This window comes from Elaeis guineensis, chromosome 1 (genome assembly GCF_000442705.2).
Source record: "Elaeis guineensis isolate ETL-2024a chromosome 1, EG11, whole genome shotgun sequence".
Taxonomy (NCBI): domain Eukaryota; kingdom Viridiplantae; phylum Streptophyta; class Magnoliopsida; order Arecales; family Arecaceae; genus Elaeis; species Elaeis guineensis.
In genome coordinates this window covers 172,516,285-172,537,429 of record NC_025993.2, presented here as the reverse complement: position 1 = coordinate 172,537,429, position 21,145 = coordinate 172,516,285, and the positions used below count along the sequence as shown (strand labels likewise).

The 21,145-nt window shown below is 37.4% G+C and overlaps 1 protein-coding gene across 1 annotated transcript; it reads left to right on the top strand.

The window, feature by feature from the left end:
- The first annotated feature begins 1,528 nt into the window (after positions 1 to 1,528).
- LOC105039607 (uncharacterized) lies at positions 1,529 to 20,696 on the top strand. Its single transcript, XM_010915815.4, has 11 exons — positions 1,529 to 1,662; positions 1,809 to 2,241; positions 2,464 to 2,531; positions 8,458 to 8,528; positions 8,691 to 8,939; positions 10,336 to 10,499; positions 14,047 to 14,102; positions 14,216 to 14,268; positions 14,368 to 14,488; positions 18,566 to 18,663; positions 20,470 to 20,696. The coding sequence occupies exons 2-11, from the start codon at positions 1,847 to 1,849 to the stop codon at positions 20,539 to 20,541; spliced, it is 1,347 nt and encodes a 448-aa protein (XP_010914117.1). The 5' UTR covers positions 1,529 to 1,662; positions 1,809 to 1,846; the 3' UTR covers positions 20,542 to 20,696.
- Positions 20,697 to 21,145: the final 449 nt, after the last annotated feature.

Genomic DNA, 21,145 nt, shown 5'->3' with positions numbered 1-21,145 from the left:
CAAAGTATGAATTCTGCGCTTGAAACCGCGGACGGCAACCTGGAATTTTATTGCTGGGTCTGAATGGCTTTTGCACGTCCATGGGCAACTGACAGTGTGCTGTTGCATGGTCCGTCCGATCTGGTTAATTTGTTGGTCACAAGCCAAGATCGATACGAAATCTTCGAATACTCTGTTTTGTTCTTCAAATTATTTTTCTCTTGAAACCGTCATCTGGGTGTCAGGATGGTCAAAACATTCACCGAGACACCATCCAACGGAAGGGAGAATTCTTGATGTTATGAGGGAGATTGGATGCTAGTCTTGAAATCAAATTAAAGAGGATCCAACCAATTCAGAACTTTGGATTAAAGACAAATGAGCCGGTTTAAAATTTTTAATTGGTTCATAAAACGATTTAATTGGGTCTAGAATTAAAAAAAAAAGAAATGGTACGGGAATGGTTCCTGTCATATCATAACCACTGGGAAAAAATAATGCCTTCCGAAAGGTCTCTGATAGGATAAATGATTTGGTAGCATCATTGTGATGGATTGCTCTAATGTATCTGGTTGCATGATGTTGGCATCAACCATCAAAAATTAGACATATGGAAGAGTCGATTCAACTCTAGTCTCAACCTTATTAAAATTTGTTTAGATGTTTAGGTCCAAAATCTTATAAGGTTTAGAGATTGTATTCCTATAAATTATTTGGGTTGAGATCTTTTTCTTTGCATGGGATTTGGGTCAGTCCACTTTAAAAGTCTGTGGATATTTGTGTATACAAGTTCAATTCAAATTGTATTTTTCTAGTTGTACTGATTCAGTCCATAAAAAGAGTGTTTGGTTCGTAACCGAAATCAAAATGAAAATAGGAATCGAGATAGTTTGGAATCGAAACCGGAATGGCTAAATTTTTTAAAGCATTTGGTTCGTGATCGAAATCAGAATCGAAATTGGAATGGAAATTTGAATCCATAGAGGAGAGTAGGAATTGAGGGGTATTTGGTTCGCAACTGAAATTAGAATATGAATGGGAATTGAAATGGTTTGGAATTGGAATGGTTAAATCCTCCGAAGTGTTTGATTCGTGATCGGAATCAGAATTGAAATAAAAATTCGAATCCACAGAAAAGAATAAAGATTGAGTTCTATATAAATTGAGCCATTCCCATTTCACTCCAGAATCAGAATTAAAATGGGATTCCTCACAACTAAATAATTAGAATATAAGTCATCTATTTTGATTACGATTTCAGACTTCTGCTCCTCCCAAACAAACACTTTCTGAGTTCTATATAAATTAAGCCATTCTTATTCTATCTTATAATCGAAATCAGAATGAAATTTCTTCCAACCAAATAGATCATTCATTTTGATTTCGATTTCGAACCTTCACTCCAAACCAAACATCTCCAAATTTTATAAAATTATGAATTCAAATATCTAAACAGATTTTTAACGTGCGCGCGATATTATACAGAGCCGTTTGGATCCGATTTAACGAACCGTGCCGAGCCCCGCCGGCACAACGTTTGACGTACCTTGGACGCTACGTGCCCATAAAGCTGGTGCCGAAGATCACGCAAGAGCCTGCCTGTGTGCTTCGTATCTTCGTTACCAGGTGCGTCGCAGGATCGTTGGTACCGCCGACACCTTCACTCGCTCTCCAAAATTTTCAGTAGCGCCCTAACCATCTCTCTGTTAATTAATTAATTAATGAATAGTGCCTCAACGGCGGCGCGAAAAGCCAAAGCGAGGCAAAATAAAATCAAGAAGCCACTCGATTCGTCGCTCTGTTATTAATAATTAACTATTTTACGTCAGGAGTATTGTACGGTTTCTCCCCCCGGTCCGGCTCTCGGATGCGCTCTCTCTCTCGCCTCTCCGTTGTTCCAACCACCGAATTCTTGGGAAATTTCGATCCCTGCCGGCCGCGGATGCTCGTCGCCGGCTCGATGCCAAGGACTGCGAAGCCTGGCGTGGCGATCCCCGGGGGCCACCGGATCCGATGCGGGAGGGGAATGACTTGCATGAAGCTAGGGTTTCGGCTGTGGTCCCCTCAAGAACCAACAAGAGAGAGCGGGAAGGCCGACTCCGTCCGTTGGAAGAGCCGCTTCAAGGATCCCATGGGGAAGGGGAAGAAGGTGGCGGTGGAGAACGTCCGCGGCGGGGAGGACCTCTGGGATGCGGCTGCCGTGGCGGAGCAGGGGAGTTACCCGGAGCATCTTGTCATAATGGTGAATGGCTTGGTTGGAAGGTACATGTTCATGTCTCATCTCCTCTGGGCTCGTGGCTTCTTTGTCCTTCTATTGGTTTAATAGTCTTTAGTAGTGGGTTGTTCTTGATCCAGGTTTTAACATCTTTATCATGCTCATGTTTTATGATTTTGGTTATAAAGAAACAAACTGATCTTCTCTGTTGAATTCGGAGACGAGTCTTGCTAATTGTCACTGTTTCCCCTTCTTCTACTTGACTATAGTGCCGAAGATTGGAGATTTGCTGCGGAGCAGTTTGTGAAAAAGCTTCCAGATAAAGTAATTGTCCATCGTGAGTTTTGCTGTCATCCCTGATCTCTGGGATTCTTGCAGTCGTCCATAAGTCATCCTGAAGGAATGATCTATGATTCTGTTCTCAAGTTTTAGATTTGATTCACGTTTTATAGGCAGTATGAATGAACAATAAGCACTGTAAATTCTTGCAACTAAACACCTACATATTTGCAAATCTACTTAATAATTGCAAATTTGAATTTAATCTCATTGAAATGCTTTTCTAGAGGCTTAATTTATTAACCAGAGCATGCTCAATTTAGAAATAACTAAATTATTCAAAAATTCTTACCCCACAAGTTAGTTTTGGCTGAAATTGTGAAGTCAACCTCCATTAGGCTGGAACACCTAGTTTCAGTTTCTGAGTTTGGTACTAAATTACAAACAGTGGATTGCATGCATCTTTGAGAGTGCTAAAAGTGAGTCTAGGGTGTGTTTTGGGTATTTGACATGATAGAAGTTTGAAAGATCTCAGCTATTGTATTGTGCTAGTATGCTACACATAAACAAGTTTTACTCTTATCATGAGTGATTTTTTCCACATATTTTTTGCCTCTTTGACTTTTTGCACATGATTTTTTGCTTCCAAAGTTTTGTTGTTAATTTTTTTTACCCTATTGTGCATTTGTTTGTTCTGTATATAAAGTGCCATTTTAGCAAGGACTGTTAACTAGGTGTGTGCGGTGCATGTTGCAGGGAAGAGAAATTAAAGAGTCAAATTAAAGTCAAATTAAAGAGTCAATATGTAGGAGTCAATTAGTTGAATATCTGGTAGTTGATTGAATATATATAAGAGTCAACTAGAGAAAGAGATGAAGTCCAGTCTGTTAGGTAGTTTTATGAAAAGAGTCCTCATTAGAAAAGGATAGAGATAGCGTATGTAGTAGTTAACACAGTGAGAAAGCCAGTGGCATAGTTAACATACTTTTAAGATAAATAGAAGGGGTATTGTCAGTATAAAAATTGATAGATGGAATGAAGAAGGAATATTCATTGATTCTAAAATTGTCTTTTTTTTATATATAGTATAGTTGACATGGTGTGCCAGTGTGGTTGTCAAATAATTCAAGCAACCCTAGCAATAGACCTACTAATGGCCAATGCAGTCGCATAAGTGTTCTCAAGCCATTGCCTAGGAGATAGTAATCGATTTTTGATTCTACTACTACATTTATATTTTTGTTATCTGTTCTGTCAATATATTAACTTTTTATTACAGCTTTAGGCACAAATTGGTGATTGTGTAGTACAAATACTCATTAACAAATAATTGTGCTTTCAAAATATGTTGTAATTTGTAAAATGTGATGGAAAAAAAGTGATAGAAGTATTACATATGACTTTGTCATCTTAGCTTGAGAGCTGGAGATTGCTTAGCTTCCTCTGGTGTCCAACTTGTTGGAGATTGGAAGTCTAAAATCTTGAACGAAGTACTCTTGTAGGATCACCATTTCTTTTTAACATTTTTGGTACTTTTTATTCTCTTCTAATGCAAATTAATTTTTATCTATGGTCCAAAATCTATCATGAAAAAAAAAAGGAAAAGAATATTCTTTGCAGACACTCCTATGCATAGTTTATGTACATGCATATGCACAACATATATATTTATCTATGCCTATTTGTTGTTTGTTTATTTATGTATACAACATATAATAGTGCTTTCATAATATGTTGATGGAATCAACGATAGAAGTAATAACACATGGCTTTGTCCCAAGCAAGCTCGAGAGATGGAGATTGCTCAACTTTGCTGTCCTACTTGTTGGAGATTGAAAGTCTAAAGTCTGGAAAGAAGTACCCTTTTATGATCACTTTTTCTTTTTAATATTCTACGTAGTTTTTATCTCTTCTAATGCAAAACACTTTTCCTCTACGGTCCAATATCTATCCTGAAAGAAAGAAGGGTTAAGAAAATTCTTTGCGGATCCTTCTGTATGCATATTTTATGTACATCCATATGCACAACATATATCTTTATCTATGCCTATTTGTTGTTTGTTTGTTTGTGTATACATATTTAGATAAATGCATGCATATGCATATGATGTATAATTTACAAATTTATATGTAGATGCATGTTTGGGTTGCTTAGGCATCTGAATTAGAGCTGATCACCTGTAACAATGGTGCTTATGTTGGGATGGTGGTGTAGCACTCTGTTGTCATATCTTTTACACCTTCCTGATCTCTCGCTGCCTTTGTGGGAGAAGCCAAAAAAAAAAAAAAAAAAAATCTGATCTGCACGTGTATATTCACTTGACAATTCTAAATTATATGGATATTGGTAATTTTGGGAGATGCCAGCACTGTGGCAACCATGAAGCAAGTGGATGGTTACAAAAAGTCAAAGAGTATGCACTTTTTTATAATGTGGACTGGTATCTGGCAATGCTGATTTGTATTTTTCAGGCATTTCTAATGTGTAAGAATGTGGTTGTTGCTGTTTGAGAGGGTTAGAAGTAGAACATGTTCTTCTTTGCTACTTCATGAGTGATTTGGATGGAAAGAAATAAAATTTGCTAGATAAAAAAGCTAAATAGATGTTTTAGTAAACAATTTAAGAGGATATTAAGAGGCTAGAGTTTTTAGCTTTTGGGCTTGTATAAGCATGGTCATACTGTCTTACTGTTGTTAGAGTTGTGAGTAGCCTGTTTGAGAATAAAGAAAAGATTTTGTTTTCAGAATTGTGAATGCCTTTCTGTTTTCCTTTGTTTTGTGCTCCACCTTCATATAAGAGCATATCTTTTTTCGGCATCACCTGAGCTAATGCTAGTAATGCCTGATAATAAAAAAGAAAGAAAAGATTCCCAGCCAGTTTTTCAATTTCTGGGCCATGAGACCATCTAATAATTGATGCATTCACCTAACTGAAAAGTTTGGATTCTGCTTATACAAAGCTCTTTGAAACATCTTAGTCTCTCATGCATCACCTAACTGAAAAGTTAGTATTCTGCATGTAGAAAGATCCTTGAAACATCTTAGTCTCTCATTCATTTCGTAAGCTAGAAAGGGCTGATTTAAGTATCACCTTTGCTCCCAAGAGGAAATAGCTTCCATTCCATATAAAGGACTCATATTCATTGTGGTAAAGACTAAAGATATGTAAGTTTCTACGGAAAGCAAGTTAGGTAAATGAAAATCAAAATTTCAGCGACTTTGGGAACTAAAAAGTTTGTTTTAAGTTGAGAATACTCAAAATTATATAAGCATGCAAAACAAGCCTTATCCAATCCATATAGGTTTTATGTACCTTGGCGAGTGGCTCCTCCAAGGAGTAGTCTGCTGAAATGCCTAGTGTCTTGAAATCCTTTGAGACTATTTTTGTGGGAACAATTGTTAAGATCAGGTATTAGAATTTTCCAAGAACCATTTTGGTTGTTCCTCTCTCTCATATATAGCCTCTCATTTCCTGTCCCTAAATGAGAAACTTGTAAAAAAAAAAAAAAAAGAGCATAGAAGTCACAGTGATAGTGGAGAATGTGTTGGCAGACTGACTGAGATGATATGCTGGGAGCAATAGAGGCCAAAAAGATGCTAGTATGGTTGGACTTGGATTTGTACAGAAGGATTAGGAAGTCTTCAAAAGAAGATGGGAAAATCTTATGGAGTAATTTTACTAGTTTTTCTGATTATAGCAAATTCTGCATAAATTTATATCCAGTTTTATTTTTAATCATTGAACACACACCCCCCACCTATGGGCATCCAGTGGGCTGGCGGACCTAATTTTTGCCCCCTATCAGTAGCATGAGCACTTATACTGGGAGCACAATCAACTTATAGATAGGAAGGGCTGTAACATTTCAGGTAATTCCAATGTATCTCAAGAGGCATGGATTTGGGGGCTGCTAAAAGTAGCAACTAATTATTGAGGGGAATTCAGGATATCATAGGCAGTCGGGTTTATAATAGCTAGGCATGGGGTTTGGTGGCAAGTCAATGATCAACAAGAGCATGGGAGTCTGCAACCATTGGAAACAAAGGGAGAAGGAGAAGTTGGGGAAATATTGGCTCGGCATGGTAGGGTTGGTTGAAGGTAGGGCCTTGGTTATAGGTGGGGGTGAGGACTTCAATGTGGTGGATGAGTGGTCGTAATGATAGCAGAGAAAGCAATTTGCAGATATGTAATATAGATTGCTGAATGCTGGTATAGATTTATATAGATACTAGTTTATAGGCTGGTCTCATGCATGTTAAGTCATAAAAGAAAGAATTTTTCTTTTAATATATAAACATAACTATGTGTACGACAGTGAAAGAATATTTTGAAGGAGTGAGGTTTTTAGGGTGGTATCGAGGGAGAATGAGAGATCTAAATAGGATTCTTATTTACTAAGAGGTCTATATATAGTTCCAATTTTTTTTCCAAACATGGAATGTTGTACCGCCCCAAATTGCCTAATTTGGGGTGTATCGAGCCATACCAAGGGTGGACGGGCATGGTTCCACCTCTCAGTTTGAGAAATCTAGCGAAATAGAGAAGAGGGAGAATGAGAGAGAGAGGAAAAGAAAGATAAAGGGGAGGGAGAGAGGCCGAAAGGAGGAGAGAGAGAGAGGGCTTTTGAGCTCTCTTTCCTAAACCCTTGTCCCTATCTTTGTGTGGCTAGAGGAGAGAGCTTGAAAACCCTCTTCATCCCTGTTTTCATATGGCTGGAGGAGAGAGCTTGAAGACCCTGTTTCCCTCCCTCTCTCAGCCTCTCTCCTCTCCCCTCCCCCCCCCAAATCCCGCTTCCTTCCCTTCTTCCTCTCCCTCCCTCCCTCCCTGATGAAACTAGGGCTCTGCGCCTCTGCCCCTATTTTCGTGTGGCTAGCCCTCTCTCCTCCTTTCACCCTCGGTCCCCCCCCCCTCCTCTTCCTGTTCCCTTCCTCTCCCTCTCCCTCTCCCTCTTCCCCCCTCTCTCTTTCTCTCTTTCCTTCTCCCTCTCCCCCTTCCTCATTGGCTCTGGTTGTGCTTGTATGGGTCTAGAATGGAATAACAAAGTACCATACTGTACCGTCGGGCAACTGATGCAGATCCCAATACCGTCGGGCAACAATGCAGGTTCCAAAGGCCTTGGCTTGTCCTTTTTAATATAGCAAAGATTTAAGAAAATTGAGCAATAAAATAGCGAGGTATATGTATTTATTGAGAACATTTTTAGATGGAGGATAGATCTTGGATGAAATTGAGAAATTAGTATGGACTGGTAGTAATATGGTTAAACTACTACCTATCAGCTAAGTTCTATTCGGATACATGAACATGGAAGCTACAATATCTTAGTGGAAACTGATTGCCAAGTGTCGTAAACAAATGGTTGTTTCATCAAAGGGAGAAATTGTAATGATATATATCTTAATGCTGCTGGTGCAATCTCCTTGGATACTCAAAGGACTTCAGCCATCTCTCTCTACTGTTATAGAAAGAAATCATTAAGCTACCATTTGTGTGTCCTGGAGCTGCCAAGTTTGTTCCTCATTCTGTGTGTACCCCCTTCTGTGAAGAATACACCCCCTTAAGGGTAAGAGAAAACAGAAGTTCATGAAGCAAATATCGGAGCGTATTTATGAGTGTGCTTGGATTTGAGAGGGAAAAATGAATTAGATGGGATTACAACCTTTCACCTTTTAAACATGCATATCTCGTGCTTAATGCTGATAAAGATAATATAAGCTTGCTGAAATCTGGGAAAACCTAAGAAAATCAAAGAGTCAAAAAACCAGGGCCCTCATTTGCCTTACGTTATTAGATTGCTGCAAGAGTGCTATGTAATTATTTCTATCTATTCAGTTTGGATGTTAAAAAAAAAAAATAAAATAAAAAGATGGCCCTGATATGCTATTCTATGTAGTCTTTTGAGAGGCTAAAACGTAAGCACTGATTTTTTTTTCCTTCTTTTCTTTAATTAGCAAAATACTTAAATATAATCTTTGTCAAGCAGGCAGTGAGTGCAACACTTCAAGACTGACATTTGATGGAGTTGATTTGATGGGTGAGAGGCTAGCAGAAGAGGTAATTTGTTGATAGAGCCACTTGTTTCACATTTTTTTCCTGCCCTGTTTAATAGACTTTTTTGCACTTGTATGTTTGCTCTTTCACATTTCATGAGTTTTATGTTTGAAGGATGTTTTGATTTCATTAAAGAAGTTTGTGCATGAACCTGATGTTTTGTAGGTCCGATCAGTTGTTAAGCAGAGAGGAGGTGTACAGAAGATCTCATTTGTAGCTCATTCATTGGGTGGCCTGGTAGCCAGATATGCTATCGGAAGGCTTTATGAGCCTTCTACTAGAGTGGAGCCTCCTGCTGATGCCAAGGACCAATTTGATGAAGAGGGCAGTTTGGATGGTAGAATAGCTGGGTTAGAACCTATGAATTTTATAACATTTGCATCACCGCATCTGGGTTCAAGGGGGCATAAACAGGTAAAAATTGATTTCTGGTTTCTTGATCCTAGTGCACATTTTCAAGCTGCATAAAATACTGTCTTCGAATGCAACATTCTTGTGGCTAATCTAGGACGCAATTTTGGACTGGAAATAATAGGGTAAGTGATGCACATATGCAACTGGTAGGCTGAATGATGAGTGTAATGCAAAAGAAAAGGGGCAATGTTTTGTGGCATGACTGATTTCTGTTTAAGTAAATCAAAGTGGTAGAGAAATAAAATTGCAATATGGAACAATAAATTCTTTGAGCAAACTCATACAAGGCATCATACCTTCATTATTCTGTCATTACTTATATATTTGTTAATTGAAAATGTCATAAACAATATCTGGAATGCTGAAATCATTTGATGTATCTTGTCTGGCATCATCAATGATCTCATTTCTTTATTCATGTATTTGGAACACCAGAGATGATGTATCTAGTGCAGTCAAACGAAATTTGCGTCCACAGCCTTTTCTTTGGAGCATTGAATATGTTTTTATTAGATCTGTGTTAGTTCTCTGATTCGGGGATTTGAAACCTTTCCATCAAATGATTTTGAGAGAAGGAAACATGCAAACTGCATGGAATATTAATTTCATGAATTTTTGCGTCACTTCTCCAGCTATCTGCCATTATCACTTGGTCTTACCAGGTAAGCAAGCTTGCAATTGCAACAAACATTTCATGGTCTGGGAAGCTGAGAGCTTAATGCATTAAGCATAAATGCAATCAACATATCTTATAACAAGTCTTCAGAATTTTATGTGATCATACTACATATATCAAGAATATGATAGTAACTGAATTTGAATCCTTTTATTGTAAATATCTTAGTTGAAATCCCCTCTCAACTAAATTTGTTTTAGTCCGCATCTCGCACCAGATCGTAGAGGGCTACTGTTATGTTGATTGCCAGTCATAAAATTGCTCAATCCCACCACAGATTTTCTCTATTTTGAGTTCTGCTCTATAGCCAACTTAATATTTGATGGGAGAAGGATTGGATGATGAAGATGGATAACTAGTGTTGCTAGCATTATAAGCCTCTAAAACAAAATGAGTTGCTACATTATATTTGCATTAGGTAGGCAAAAGTAATCATCACTCATCTCCATCTAATCCACTAATTATCACACCAAAGTGATAATTTTCTGATAATTGTAACTTTTCATGAATGTTTTCTCCTGTTCATGTTACTTTGGCAAGTACTGGTCTTTTTTCCTATAATATTTGCTTGGTGTTTCTAGATTTTGCATGCTACTTTACATAAACAGTACTTCTTTTTCAAAACTTCAAGCTTATTTCATGCCAGTGATTTTCTAGCTTTTAAATCAAAGGACTTTCATAATCAGATTGTTCTGCCCTGTGCCTGTGTCATTTCACCAGATTCCTTTCCTTTGTGGTCTTCCTTTTTTGGAGCGAAGGGCATCTGAAACTGCACATTTGATAGTTGGGAGGACTGGAAAACATCTATTTCTTACAGATAGTGCTGATGGAAGGCCTCCACTTCTCCTACGAATGGTTGATGACTGTGATGATATAAAGTTCAGGTTTGACTTTCTGATTCTTTATTTCTTGCTAGTTGCCCTATGTATTAAGTCTGGATCCAGGTTCTCAAAATCAACCCAAATCGTCCTATTTGGGGCGTGTTATGTTGTTTTGCCTGGTTTGGGGCGTACCATATTGAACTGGTGTGGAACCAGGTTGGTAAGGGGGTTTGGTTCAGGATTGGGTAGGTAGTAGGCTGAATCGATTCGAACTGAGCGAAACCACCTGGTTCTACTTTGTTCGGATTGCACTTAGTGGGTTCTAAGCTAATAGTTGAAGAGATAGAGAAGAAAGGGCTTCCAGACCACTTTCTCATTTCGAAAATTTGAAGGCTTGGGAGTGTGATGAAGTGAGGAAAAGAATGGGAAGGATTTTGTAGGCCAATATCCTAGATCAAAGAAGAAAAAAAATAAAATCTTCTTTCTTCTCTCATTTTTTTTTTCAAGCCTAAAATAGGCTAAAAATTGCTAAAATGGGGGAAGAGCATGCCTTTCCCTCCCCAAATTTTGGCGTGATTTCATGGTATGCTATGTATTTACGGATGATCTATGCATTGAAGAAGAATCAGAATTTTTATTGATTGTATAATTTTTTAAATTAAAAATATATTTATGCTTTAAAATAGGGTCATTGCTTTGTGCAATGGTAAAAACTTGGATTGACAAGGGCAATTGCATGGATTCGTGTCCTGGGGCTGCCACTTTGTATTAATGCCAAATAGTAGGTTTGTCTGCAATTCACGCCTCCTAGGATCCTGGATTGTAAGGAACGTAACTTAATAATAGCCTTTTATATCTTTGATTTAAAATAATGTTCAAAATTTTTTAAAAAATGGTAGCATGTTTGTAGTGTGCATGTTGTCTTTTTTTGACAGCAATTTATTTAAATCTGAGCATGATTATGGCTTCCCAAACCGAAGTCTAAATACAAATAAATTTAAAAAATAAATAGTGAGTAAGGCCCTCTTTGGGATTGATGTTGATTGTAGAATTTTGGAGTTTTTGGAAGTAAAGCTTTTACAAAAAGCTGTTTGTTGTTTGGTAATTACATTTCTAAAATATTATGAAGCTTTAATGTGTTTCTTAACCAAATTGAGAGTGTTTTTGGTATGATAAAATGACAACAAAGGACATTCAATATTATTGTACAATAGAGTAATATAATATAATATTACATATTATTACATATTGTAATGGTATTATATAGTATAATATTGTTATCATGTAATATAATATTGTATTATGCTATAAAATTAATAAAATATAATATAATATGTAACATATATAGTATGGTATGATATTATAGTATAGTATAATAATGTATTATCATATATTAAAATATTATTACAAAGTGTAATATTATTCTAATGTAATATAGTATTATAATATAATTTAATAATGATATAATGTATTTATAGACCTTCATTAAAGTGAAAATTGCTTCTTGAAATCTATTGGAAAGCACTTCTGAGGAAAAGCTCCAAAATAGAGATTCTCCCAAGTAGACCTTCTCAACTTTCTGGCAAAGTCAGAATAGCTTTTAGAATTTTTATAAAACACCACTATGCCATCTAGGCTTGGTCTTAAAAATCGAGCCCGAAAAAAGTTCCAGGCTTGGCTTGTGTCTAGCCTCGTTGAGCCTAGTTCAAAGCTGGTGCTTGAGAAAGAACTCAGTCTGAGCCTGAGAATATTTCCACTTCACTCATGCATTCTCTCACTCTTTCTTACCATCCATTCTCTTCCCTCTCCTCTCTCCTCCCTCCTCCCTCTTAATATGTCTCTCCCCCTCTTCTGTCTCCCTTCCAATCTCTTCCCTCTTTCTCTTTCCCCGGTCCATTGCGGTCCCCTTCTTAGTCTTTCTCAATCTCTTGTCTGCCTTCCGATCTCTCTTTGCTCTCTCCCTCACCCAATTTCTCTTTCTTGGTCTCTTTTCTCCCTCTCAATCTCTTCGCTTGCTCCCTCTGAATCTCTTTCCTCTCTCCCCCCTCCCAATCTCTCATTCCCCTCTCTCCCTCCAATTTATCTCTCCTCTCTTCCCCCCTCATGCTCTCGTCACCTGTCTTTCCTTTTGTTTGGAGGAGAAGCTTAGCTTTGGGCTGGGGTTGAGCAAGGGTTAGAACTTAGAATTTTTTTTAAAAAAAATTGGGTCTTGACATGGCTCAAAGACCGATTTTTTTTTTTGGGTTCAAGCCCAGGCTGCATAGAAACCCAAGCCTGCCTAGCCTAATTCCAGCTCTTGCTTTGTTGTTGTCTGGCAGAAGTAGCAATGTTACTGCTGCCGGTGGGTCCACATGCAGCAGTGACAAGCATCAGCTGCTATGGTGATGCTTCTGAGCAGCAGCAGCAAGTGGCAGAAACTTGTAGTGTTGCACTTTGAAGGTAACACAGAATCCTGGTAAAGGACAGTTGCAATCTGTTTCATGCCTATCATGTAAATATGAGAATGAGGCATTGAGGCTCTTACCTCAGAGCTTTTGGAGCCCATGGACTTGATCCTCGGGTAGCTTTCCCATCTCCTTTGCTGGAAAATTTTGTAAAAATGAAAATAAGTTAGAATAATAAGTTCATGCATCTTTCTTGTTTGATACCTTACAAAAGGTCTATGCTCTGTTGAAAGGCGTATTTGTTTGAAGCATCTCTTGTCCAGACATTGTCTAGAGCTGTCTAATTGAAATGGAGTTGCCTGGTCATAAAGTTTGCATTGATTATAAGATTTTCATCATGCCAAAATTTCTGCCCTTTCTTCCATCATTTGCACATGAATTTTAACTAATATTTGATTTGGAAATTAAGTATTTAACTGTGACCTATTATTTCATCTTTTGGAATTATGACTTGTATTTGTAATTTTTATGAATTTTGATAGAACTTTTATGTTAGTTGTTGATCGTATGTGCTTGAAAGAAATGAACTTTTTGTTTGTTTGGGAGAGTACATTGCTTGAGTGATTGCTATAGAATGTATGTTTTTTGGGTTATTAATATAATGATTGCTAGACTGTAAAATACTTACTTTTTATTTGAGAAATTGGTTTGTCTAGTTTACTTATTGTTTAGTTTTGTTAATTATATTGTTATTGTTCATTATTCAATTGCTTTTTTGTTTATTTTGGAAATTTAGTAGGATGAATGAATTATCATAATTTTATTGCCCTCCTATGTCATGAATTATGATTGCTTAATTGCTTACTGTTTACTTTCCTCATTACTAGTATATGCTTGTGCATAAATGCATCAGATTGTTTAATTGCTTAGCGGACTGCCTTAACTCTAGGTGGCCGCCTAAGCAATTGCTTAGTGCCTAGGCACTAAGCAGTCTCTTGGCCAGCTGTCTCTCGTCAATGGTCTTTTAAACATTATTTAGACCTTAAAGTAATCATAACAAGCAAAGATTGAAAATAAAAAAAGTGAACTTGTACCATACGGGTATGCATGTATACCTAGTGTCAAATATGGTCTTGTATCGACTTAGTACCAAGATTGTGAACCTTGGTCTAAACATTTTCAGAATGATAATAAACATACATGTTGACTATTGTTCCATTCTGCAGGTCAGCTTTGCGCTCTTTCAAGCGTCGTGTTGCCTATGCCAATGCAAATTATGACCGTATCCTATTTGTGTTCATTTGTTATGACAATTTTGTCTGCTTTCATAATTTTCTTTTTAGTAACTTTCTAGTCAAGACATTTGGTATCACCTGCATTTAACTAGATAAAAAGATATAGTAGGATGGAGAACATCGTCGATTCGTCGTCAACATGAATTACCCAAAGTATGTATAGATGCCTTCTAATTTCTGTGGACATACAATGTACTATTTTAGTGCCTTTACTACCCTCAGTAAGTCTCATGATTTCTTCCATGCATGCAGCATCATCTTCTTGTAGAGGATGACAAGTATCCACATGTTGTTTTTGTGGATAAAGGAAATGTAGTGATCAAGCATAATAAAGTACTGGTAGATCGCGAAGCACAAAAATATGACTTGGAAGGTATTTGAATAGTTTTAAGATTGATATATAGTTTTATCAAAGTTTTTCGTGCTTGCATCTTTAGGAATTTAAATTGTAGAATACATCATGTTCAAAAAGGTATTTGCTTTTTTTACCTTTTTCTTTTGTGAAGTGAAAGTGGCATACTAGAATTATTAGTTGGGGGAGTATGTGCGGCATCTTGACTGGGTTTATCTAATAGTATCTTCAGGGCTCTAATCTCAATATTACTGAGGTCTTAGATCCGTAATTCAAGATGCTTGTTGTGTTAAACTAGTCCTTGAACCAAAACATATAGGGATGAAAATGAGCTTGGGCCGACTCGGGGTTTTGTGGGGTTGGGCCAACTTTGGATTATGCTTTGGGTGTAGGTTGAGAGGGTTTGGGCATAGGTTGTAGAACCCAAGCCAAAATCAGGCTTGGCTCGAGGCCTGATGCAAAGCATGACCAGAACTAGCTGAGTCTAACACTGACCCCACCCCCATGCAGTGACCGCACCCCTCCACCCCCCCCCCCCAAAAAAAAAAATCCCAATAGAATTTCCATTTTGGTCATTGTCCATCTGATCATTACCAAAATCATCTCCCCCCACCCCATCCAAAAACACTCTTCCCCTAGGGTTCCAATCTTCCTTTACCTTGGCAAAATCATCATCCACCACCCATTCTAGAATCATCTCTCTACCTCCCTCCCTCTCCTGCAGGGTTCCAAGCTCCCCCCACCTTGCTGGAAAGATCTCCTTTCCAGTTGTCAGAAAGCCACTGTGGTGAAGGATAGAAGCTTGCTCACCCCATGGCACCTCTCTTCCCAAACCACAGCAACAACCCACTCCTCCACCATGCCCTATCGAGATCCCACTGATCTCCAAATCTTGCTCTCCATTGAGGAGGGCTTGGTGGGCTCGGGTTTGATTTAAGTCAAGCTCATTGTTGGTTTCAGGTTGGGCTAGGGCCTGAGCCTGCAAAACTTTGAGTCTAGCCTTGATCTGAAGATTGAAATTGTTTTCCAGCTTGGCCCAAAGCCTAAAAATATTTTCCAAGCTGGCCCAGGCTGCATGGAAACCTGACCTGCCCTGGCCTAGTTCCAACCCTAGTCAGGTGTCATGAGCTTTTATACACATTGTCATCGAGGCCTTATATGGCATGCAAGTATGTGTAGTGAAACCTAATTTCTGATTATGCATATAAAAATAACAAAATGAGGCAGTGGAGGGTTTTCTTGGCACATATTAATAGCACTAGTTTTCTCCTCTATAGAATTTAGCATCGAGTGCTAGTTTTTCTTCTTATGTATTTTTTTTTCATCAGCCAAACATATTGTCATGTGCCTCTGTGAAACATGGATGTGGATGAAGGATGCTAATTCGACCAATGTATAGCAGACACATGACAACTAGGGGGTTTCATAGAGCATAGCTAGTGCTATGTGCCCAAAATTTCACTGCTAAAATATCTATATAGTTTTCTTACTAAATATAAAAAATCAATACTTTACATCAACTCCATACAAAAAATGAAAAATGAGAAAAATATAAAACATTATCCACCTAACATCATTATATTGTGTCAACATCCATATATATGGGAAGGTCCATAATCTAATGAGAAACATGATCCTCCACCAAACATAATAAAATCACTTATAAGATAAAAATATTCATAATCATATAACATTAACCATAAATAAAGATGTCCGATATCTTTCTTCCTCTCCCATGATCTGTTCACCTAGGGCACCAAATAAGTAGACTAGCCCATGCTTTAACCAACCTGTTGAAGGGGCTGATTACTGGATTGGTCCAATTGGAAACTGGTCAGCGCACTATGGACATAGATGACCCACTTTGAACTTGTAGCTTGGTGAATGGTGGCTGCTATATCAGTGTTCTGCCCGATATCTCTGCCACCGCGTACCCAAGCATCATATAATGCTGGTGTGATACTTCATAGAGCATTTTCAGGCTGATACCACTCTACTGGGTGTCGCAGCTGATTTTTAAAAACAATGAGGACAACCTGATATAGATATGCTAACCCAAGAAATCTTAAAAATTGTGATACTGTATTGTGGGTTGCGGCGATAAATATGTAAGCATGATTTACGTATATGTAACAACAATTGTCAACAGGTTGTCGCACTGATTAGTCCATACTTCCAATAACGTAAGCAATCAAAAACTCTATTATCTACTTTCTATTGCAACTGAGATCATAGTTCTACCCCATATCGTAACAGTAACATAGTTGATTCTAGGATTAGCCATCCATCTTGTCCAATATCAAAAGTCAACATTCTTACTAAAAACTAACATCCCCAAGTGGATCCAAGAAGTATCTCAGGCATAGCCAACAAGTAACAGGAGCCATCTTATATTTCTAACAACATGATATTTGAGATATGTAACTGACACATACCATAGCTATATCTGATGCATTTAAGTATCCAAATTTGTCTGATATGGTCATGGCATGTTGAGATATTCGTGTGCTCTATCTAGGCCATTGGCTTGAGGAGAAATATAACTTGTTTTGGTGGAGAGACAGTTAAGGAAATTTCCGGTTGCGGCCACTTGTGCACTCAAGGCTGTGGACTTTTCTAATTTTTAACTTTAGTAAATAAGCAGGAGGAGACTGAATTCTTGGTTCAAAAATCAAAATATGTAACCATATGGCAACTTACAGCCTTAATTTTATACAAGTCATTACATACTGATGTACAAAGAGTTGAATAATATTTGAAGGTCAAATTCAAACTTATCTATGATATGCATTTTTGGGTAGTATTGCAATTGTGAATCAATAGTTTCCTTCATATATTATCGAATTGATTTATTAATATGTCAAAGAAAAAGAAAAACTTATGCACAAAGGTCACTCCTGTGTTTTGTCTGTTGACTATATGTGCTAAATAAATCTCTTAATACATAAATGTTTATACATATTGTAAAAGGATGTGCCTGAAAGGAATCCATGAAATTGGTTTTGTACCCATTATTGCTATCCCAGTGCCAGGTTTTTGATTGGATATAGGAGCATATCTTTTCTAGCTTACATCTTAACCCTGAGAAAACTTTCATAATGGGTCTGACTGTAACAGGTAGTTTTGAAAGAATTATCTGTGGTACCCACATTGTGTTAGCTTCACATTAATTTTATATAAGTCATAAGATACTGATGTGCAAAGAATTGAAATCATATTGGAAGGTCAAATACAAACTTATCTATGATATGCATTTTTGGGTAGTTTTGCCGTTGCAATTGTAGATCAATTTTCTTTCATCTAGTATTGAATTGATTAATTAGTGTGTCAAGGGAAAAAAACTTATGCACAAAGGTGACTCTTGTGTTTTGTCCGTTGACCATCTGTGCTAAATAAATTTCTTAGTACATGATCATTCTATACATATTTGAAGGGATGTTCCTGAATGGAATCCATGAAGTATTGGTTTAGTACCCCTCATTGGTATTTCCCAGTGTCAGTTTTTTGATGGGATATGGGAGCACATCTTTTCTAGTTTACATCTTAACCCTGGGAGAACTCTCATAATGAGTTAAGACTTCCTAACAGGTAGTTTGAGAAAGAATTAAAATCTCTTTATGTCTGCTTCATGCCAGACTCATGCAGGAGCATAAGCGTTAGAGAAGAAATAAGAAATTATTTATGGTACCCACATTGTGTTAGCTTCACAACTGTCAACCACGTTTTATTCCTCAATTGTCAAATTGAAATATTATATGTCTAGTGAAACTTTATGTCCAGCAGACTCATGTATTTTTTATGTTGATCCTTTAGGACATTTACCCTGTATAGATGTACAACAATGTGGCTGATCATTGAGCTTTGGTTTGATAACCTTAGTCTGTTCCTGGTTACAAGCAATAGTTCAGATACACCAAGCTGATGGACTTATCCATAAACAGTAGCAGCATATCTTCTGCTACTTATGTCTTGATCCTAAGAGAATTTTTGGAACAAATAAGACCTCGAAACAGATAATTATCTTCTTGGGGACGATATCAAAATGCTACTTTTCTTATGCTTCATCAGCAGCTCTAATGAATAATATGTTATATGCAGAGGAGATGATTAGAGGGCTTACACAAGTACCTTGGGAGCGTGTGGATGTAAGCTTTCAGAAAAGTAGGCAAAGATACGTTGCACATAATACCATCCAGGCAAGTGATTTCATCTTAGCATATTTGTAAAAAAGATAAATCTTAACTTGTTTTGTTGTTGCTCTAAGATACTTGACTTGTTTGTGGTCATGATAGTTCTACTCTTTAGACATAAGAACTTTGCTTTTAAACTGGTGATCTAGCACAATACTAGTCTTTTGCATGCCCCCCTGTACAATCAGTTATGAACATATTTTTTTGTTCTTTTAATCTTGGTCATAGCAAAGCAAGTTAAGAAATTTGCTGTAGTTTGCTTTCACATGTTTAGTTGCACCATTTTTCAAATACTTATTTGAGAGCTTGAAAACATTTATCCTTGGAGATGTTGACACTACAACACAGAATCAAGATGATATGCTGCCGATTCATTTTTAGCTTTTTCTCATGTTTGTTGGGGTTGGTGGAGGGTGGGGAGGGGATGGTAGAAGAGGAGGCCCATGGACAAATGAATGAACTACAACGTAAAAGTTAGCTCTCCCCCTAGCTACCTCTAAACCCTTACTCCTTGGTGAGGGCATGAAGCCAAGTTACTGGATAAAGTGACCAAACTCTTTGCTAGCTGGGTCAGCTGGCAACTTTACTATTTTTAGCTTTTTCTGGTGATTGAAACTCCCAAAACTCTTTTGGGTACCCATTTAGTATTATTTCTTTTCTAAAGTTGAGAAATAGCTAAAAATTGCTGATATGGAAAGCTGACTTTTCCGATCATTGATTTGCATTACATCTAGTCAAGTAACCACCCCTCCCCCCACCCCACACCCCCCAAAAAATAAAAAAATAGAGAGAATAATTAAAAGAAATCTATGAGAGTCTAATTTGCCTTATCATGTATTAAGGTAAACCTGATCTGCATAACAACCTTTTGGCAGTGTAGATACATCACTACTAGCTGACATGGGTGTAACATATTATATATTCTTCAATTTTCTTGAATTATAGTGTTTTTTAACACTACGGTGGCCATATTGTCCTCATTTATTAATTGGAGTCCCATTGCAAATTTGCCTAACCAAAGTTGCCCAAAAATGACTAACTAGGTGCTGTAGTGCCAGTTAAAATGGCTAGGCGTTGTCAATTCACTTAAGCAGTGTTTGTTTAAACATCAAGCACCATTTAGTCTACTTAGCTAAATGGATCTGTTTACATGTCCAAGCGGCTATCTGAGAAGGGTATCATTTGGATAAATGATCTAGGATGTCTTTGAAACCTAGTAAGGTTTTGACACCAAGGTTTCGACAGTCAGTCTGTCACTCATCAATATGATAGGTTAGATGTGAAGCTCAATGAGACAAATTATTTTGCATGTTCTGTCTTTATGAACCTCCTTTGAAGCACTGGGACTTCTAGGGAAGATTATGTTCCTATTCTTTTTCCCTCATTTCTTGGATACATGTGGAGCTCATTTTGCTGATAATGGGAGTCGGTGCACAAAACCTAAACCCTTGACCTAGGGTTCGTTGCCTACAGAGCAATAGATTGCCTTCTTCATACACAAAGGTGATCGTCCTGAGTGCTTCTGTATCACATTAAATGTGTCGCTCGTAAGCTTTCACCGGTACTTGTTTCTTCGTCCATCCCTGATTTTACTAGACGTTCAAGCTTTAGTTGATGAAATTATCCTGTTTGCTACACCATCATAAATCCGTCCGTACCAATGGTGCCATGTTCACCTTGATATACACATGTTTGATACATCATCTGACATGTGTACCCTTTCATTGTTAATGTGGTATTTACAATTTTTACACGTTTATTGACGTTTGACTGATCTATTTTAATACTTTTTTCCATTTAAAAAATGTCCAGGTGAAGAGTTACTGGTTGAACTCTGATGGTGCGGATGTGGTCTTCCATATGATAGATAATTTTCTTATCTAGTCCCTCGACAAGTTGTGGTTCTCCATTGATAGGCTACTTGCTGATTCCCAAGTGTAGCAGATTAATGCATGTACAATTATTTCAAAAAGCTCAAGCTTGTATGTAAATAATTGTCCTTTTTGTATTAATAATCATTTTGATATATTATTTTTCAATTCTGCTGATTTGCAGTGGTAATCGTCAGTATTTATGATACTCCACATCGTGAATCTGCTAATCAAGAATTGTACAATTTTCTTTTCTTATTAGGTGGAATGACCTTGTCATAAAACTCTTGTTATTTTATATCTTAGGAAGGAATTTCATACAAGGATCGACGGCTCTCTGAGCGCCGTGACTAAAATCATTTTTTTTTTGTTTTTGGTTTAATATCGTCATTTTCCCATGGACGAGTGCGTCAGCTCGGGCTGCATATATTTGACCCTGATGCATTAGGTTATATGTTTTTCACATGGACATTGTTAATGAAGTGTCCGGGACTCAAGGGTCATAACAAGATTTAGCTGTGTCGCATTGGCAGAAACAACACCTAGTTGCTTAATGATAAATGCTGATTGATAGCATAATCAAAGGCCAATGAGGCTTAAATTAGCAAGCGGTGATG

Bases quoted from the DNA above. Each gene is read 5' to 3' on its own strand.
- LOC105039607 (XM_010915815.4), top strand. From the start codon at position 1,847: ATGCGCTCTCTCTCTCGCCTCTCCGTTGTTCCAACCACCGAATTCTTG. The intron at 14,269-14,367 runs GTATGTATAGAT...CCATGCATGCAG, and splicing joins GTCAACATGAATTACCCAAA to CATCATCTTCTTGTAGAGGA. The intron at 18,664-20,469 runs GCAAGTGATTTC...AAAAATGTCCAG, and splicing joins TTGCACATAATACCATCCAG to GTGAAGAGTTACTGGTTGAA.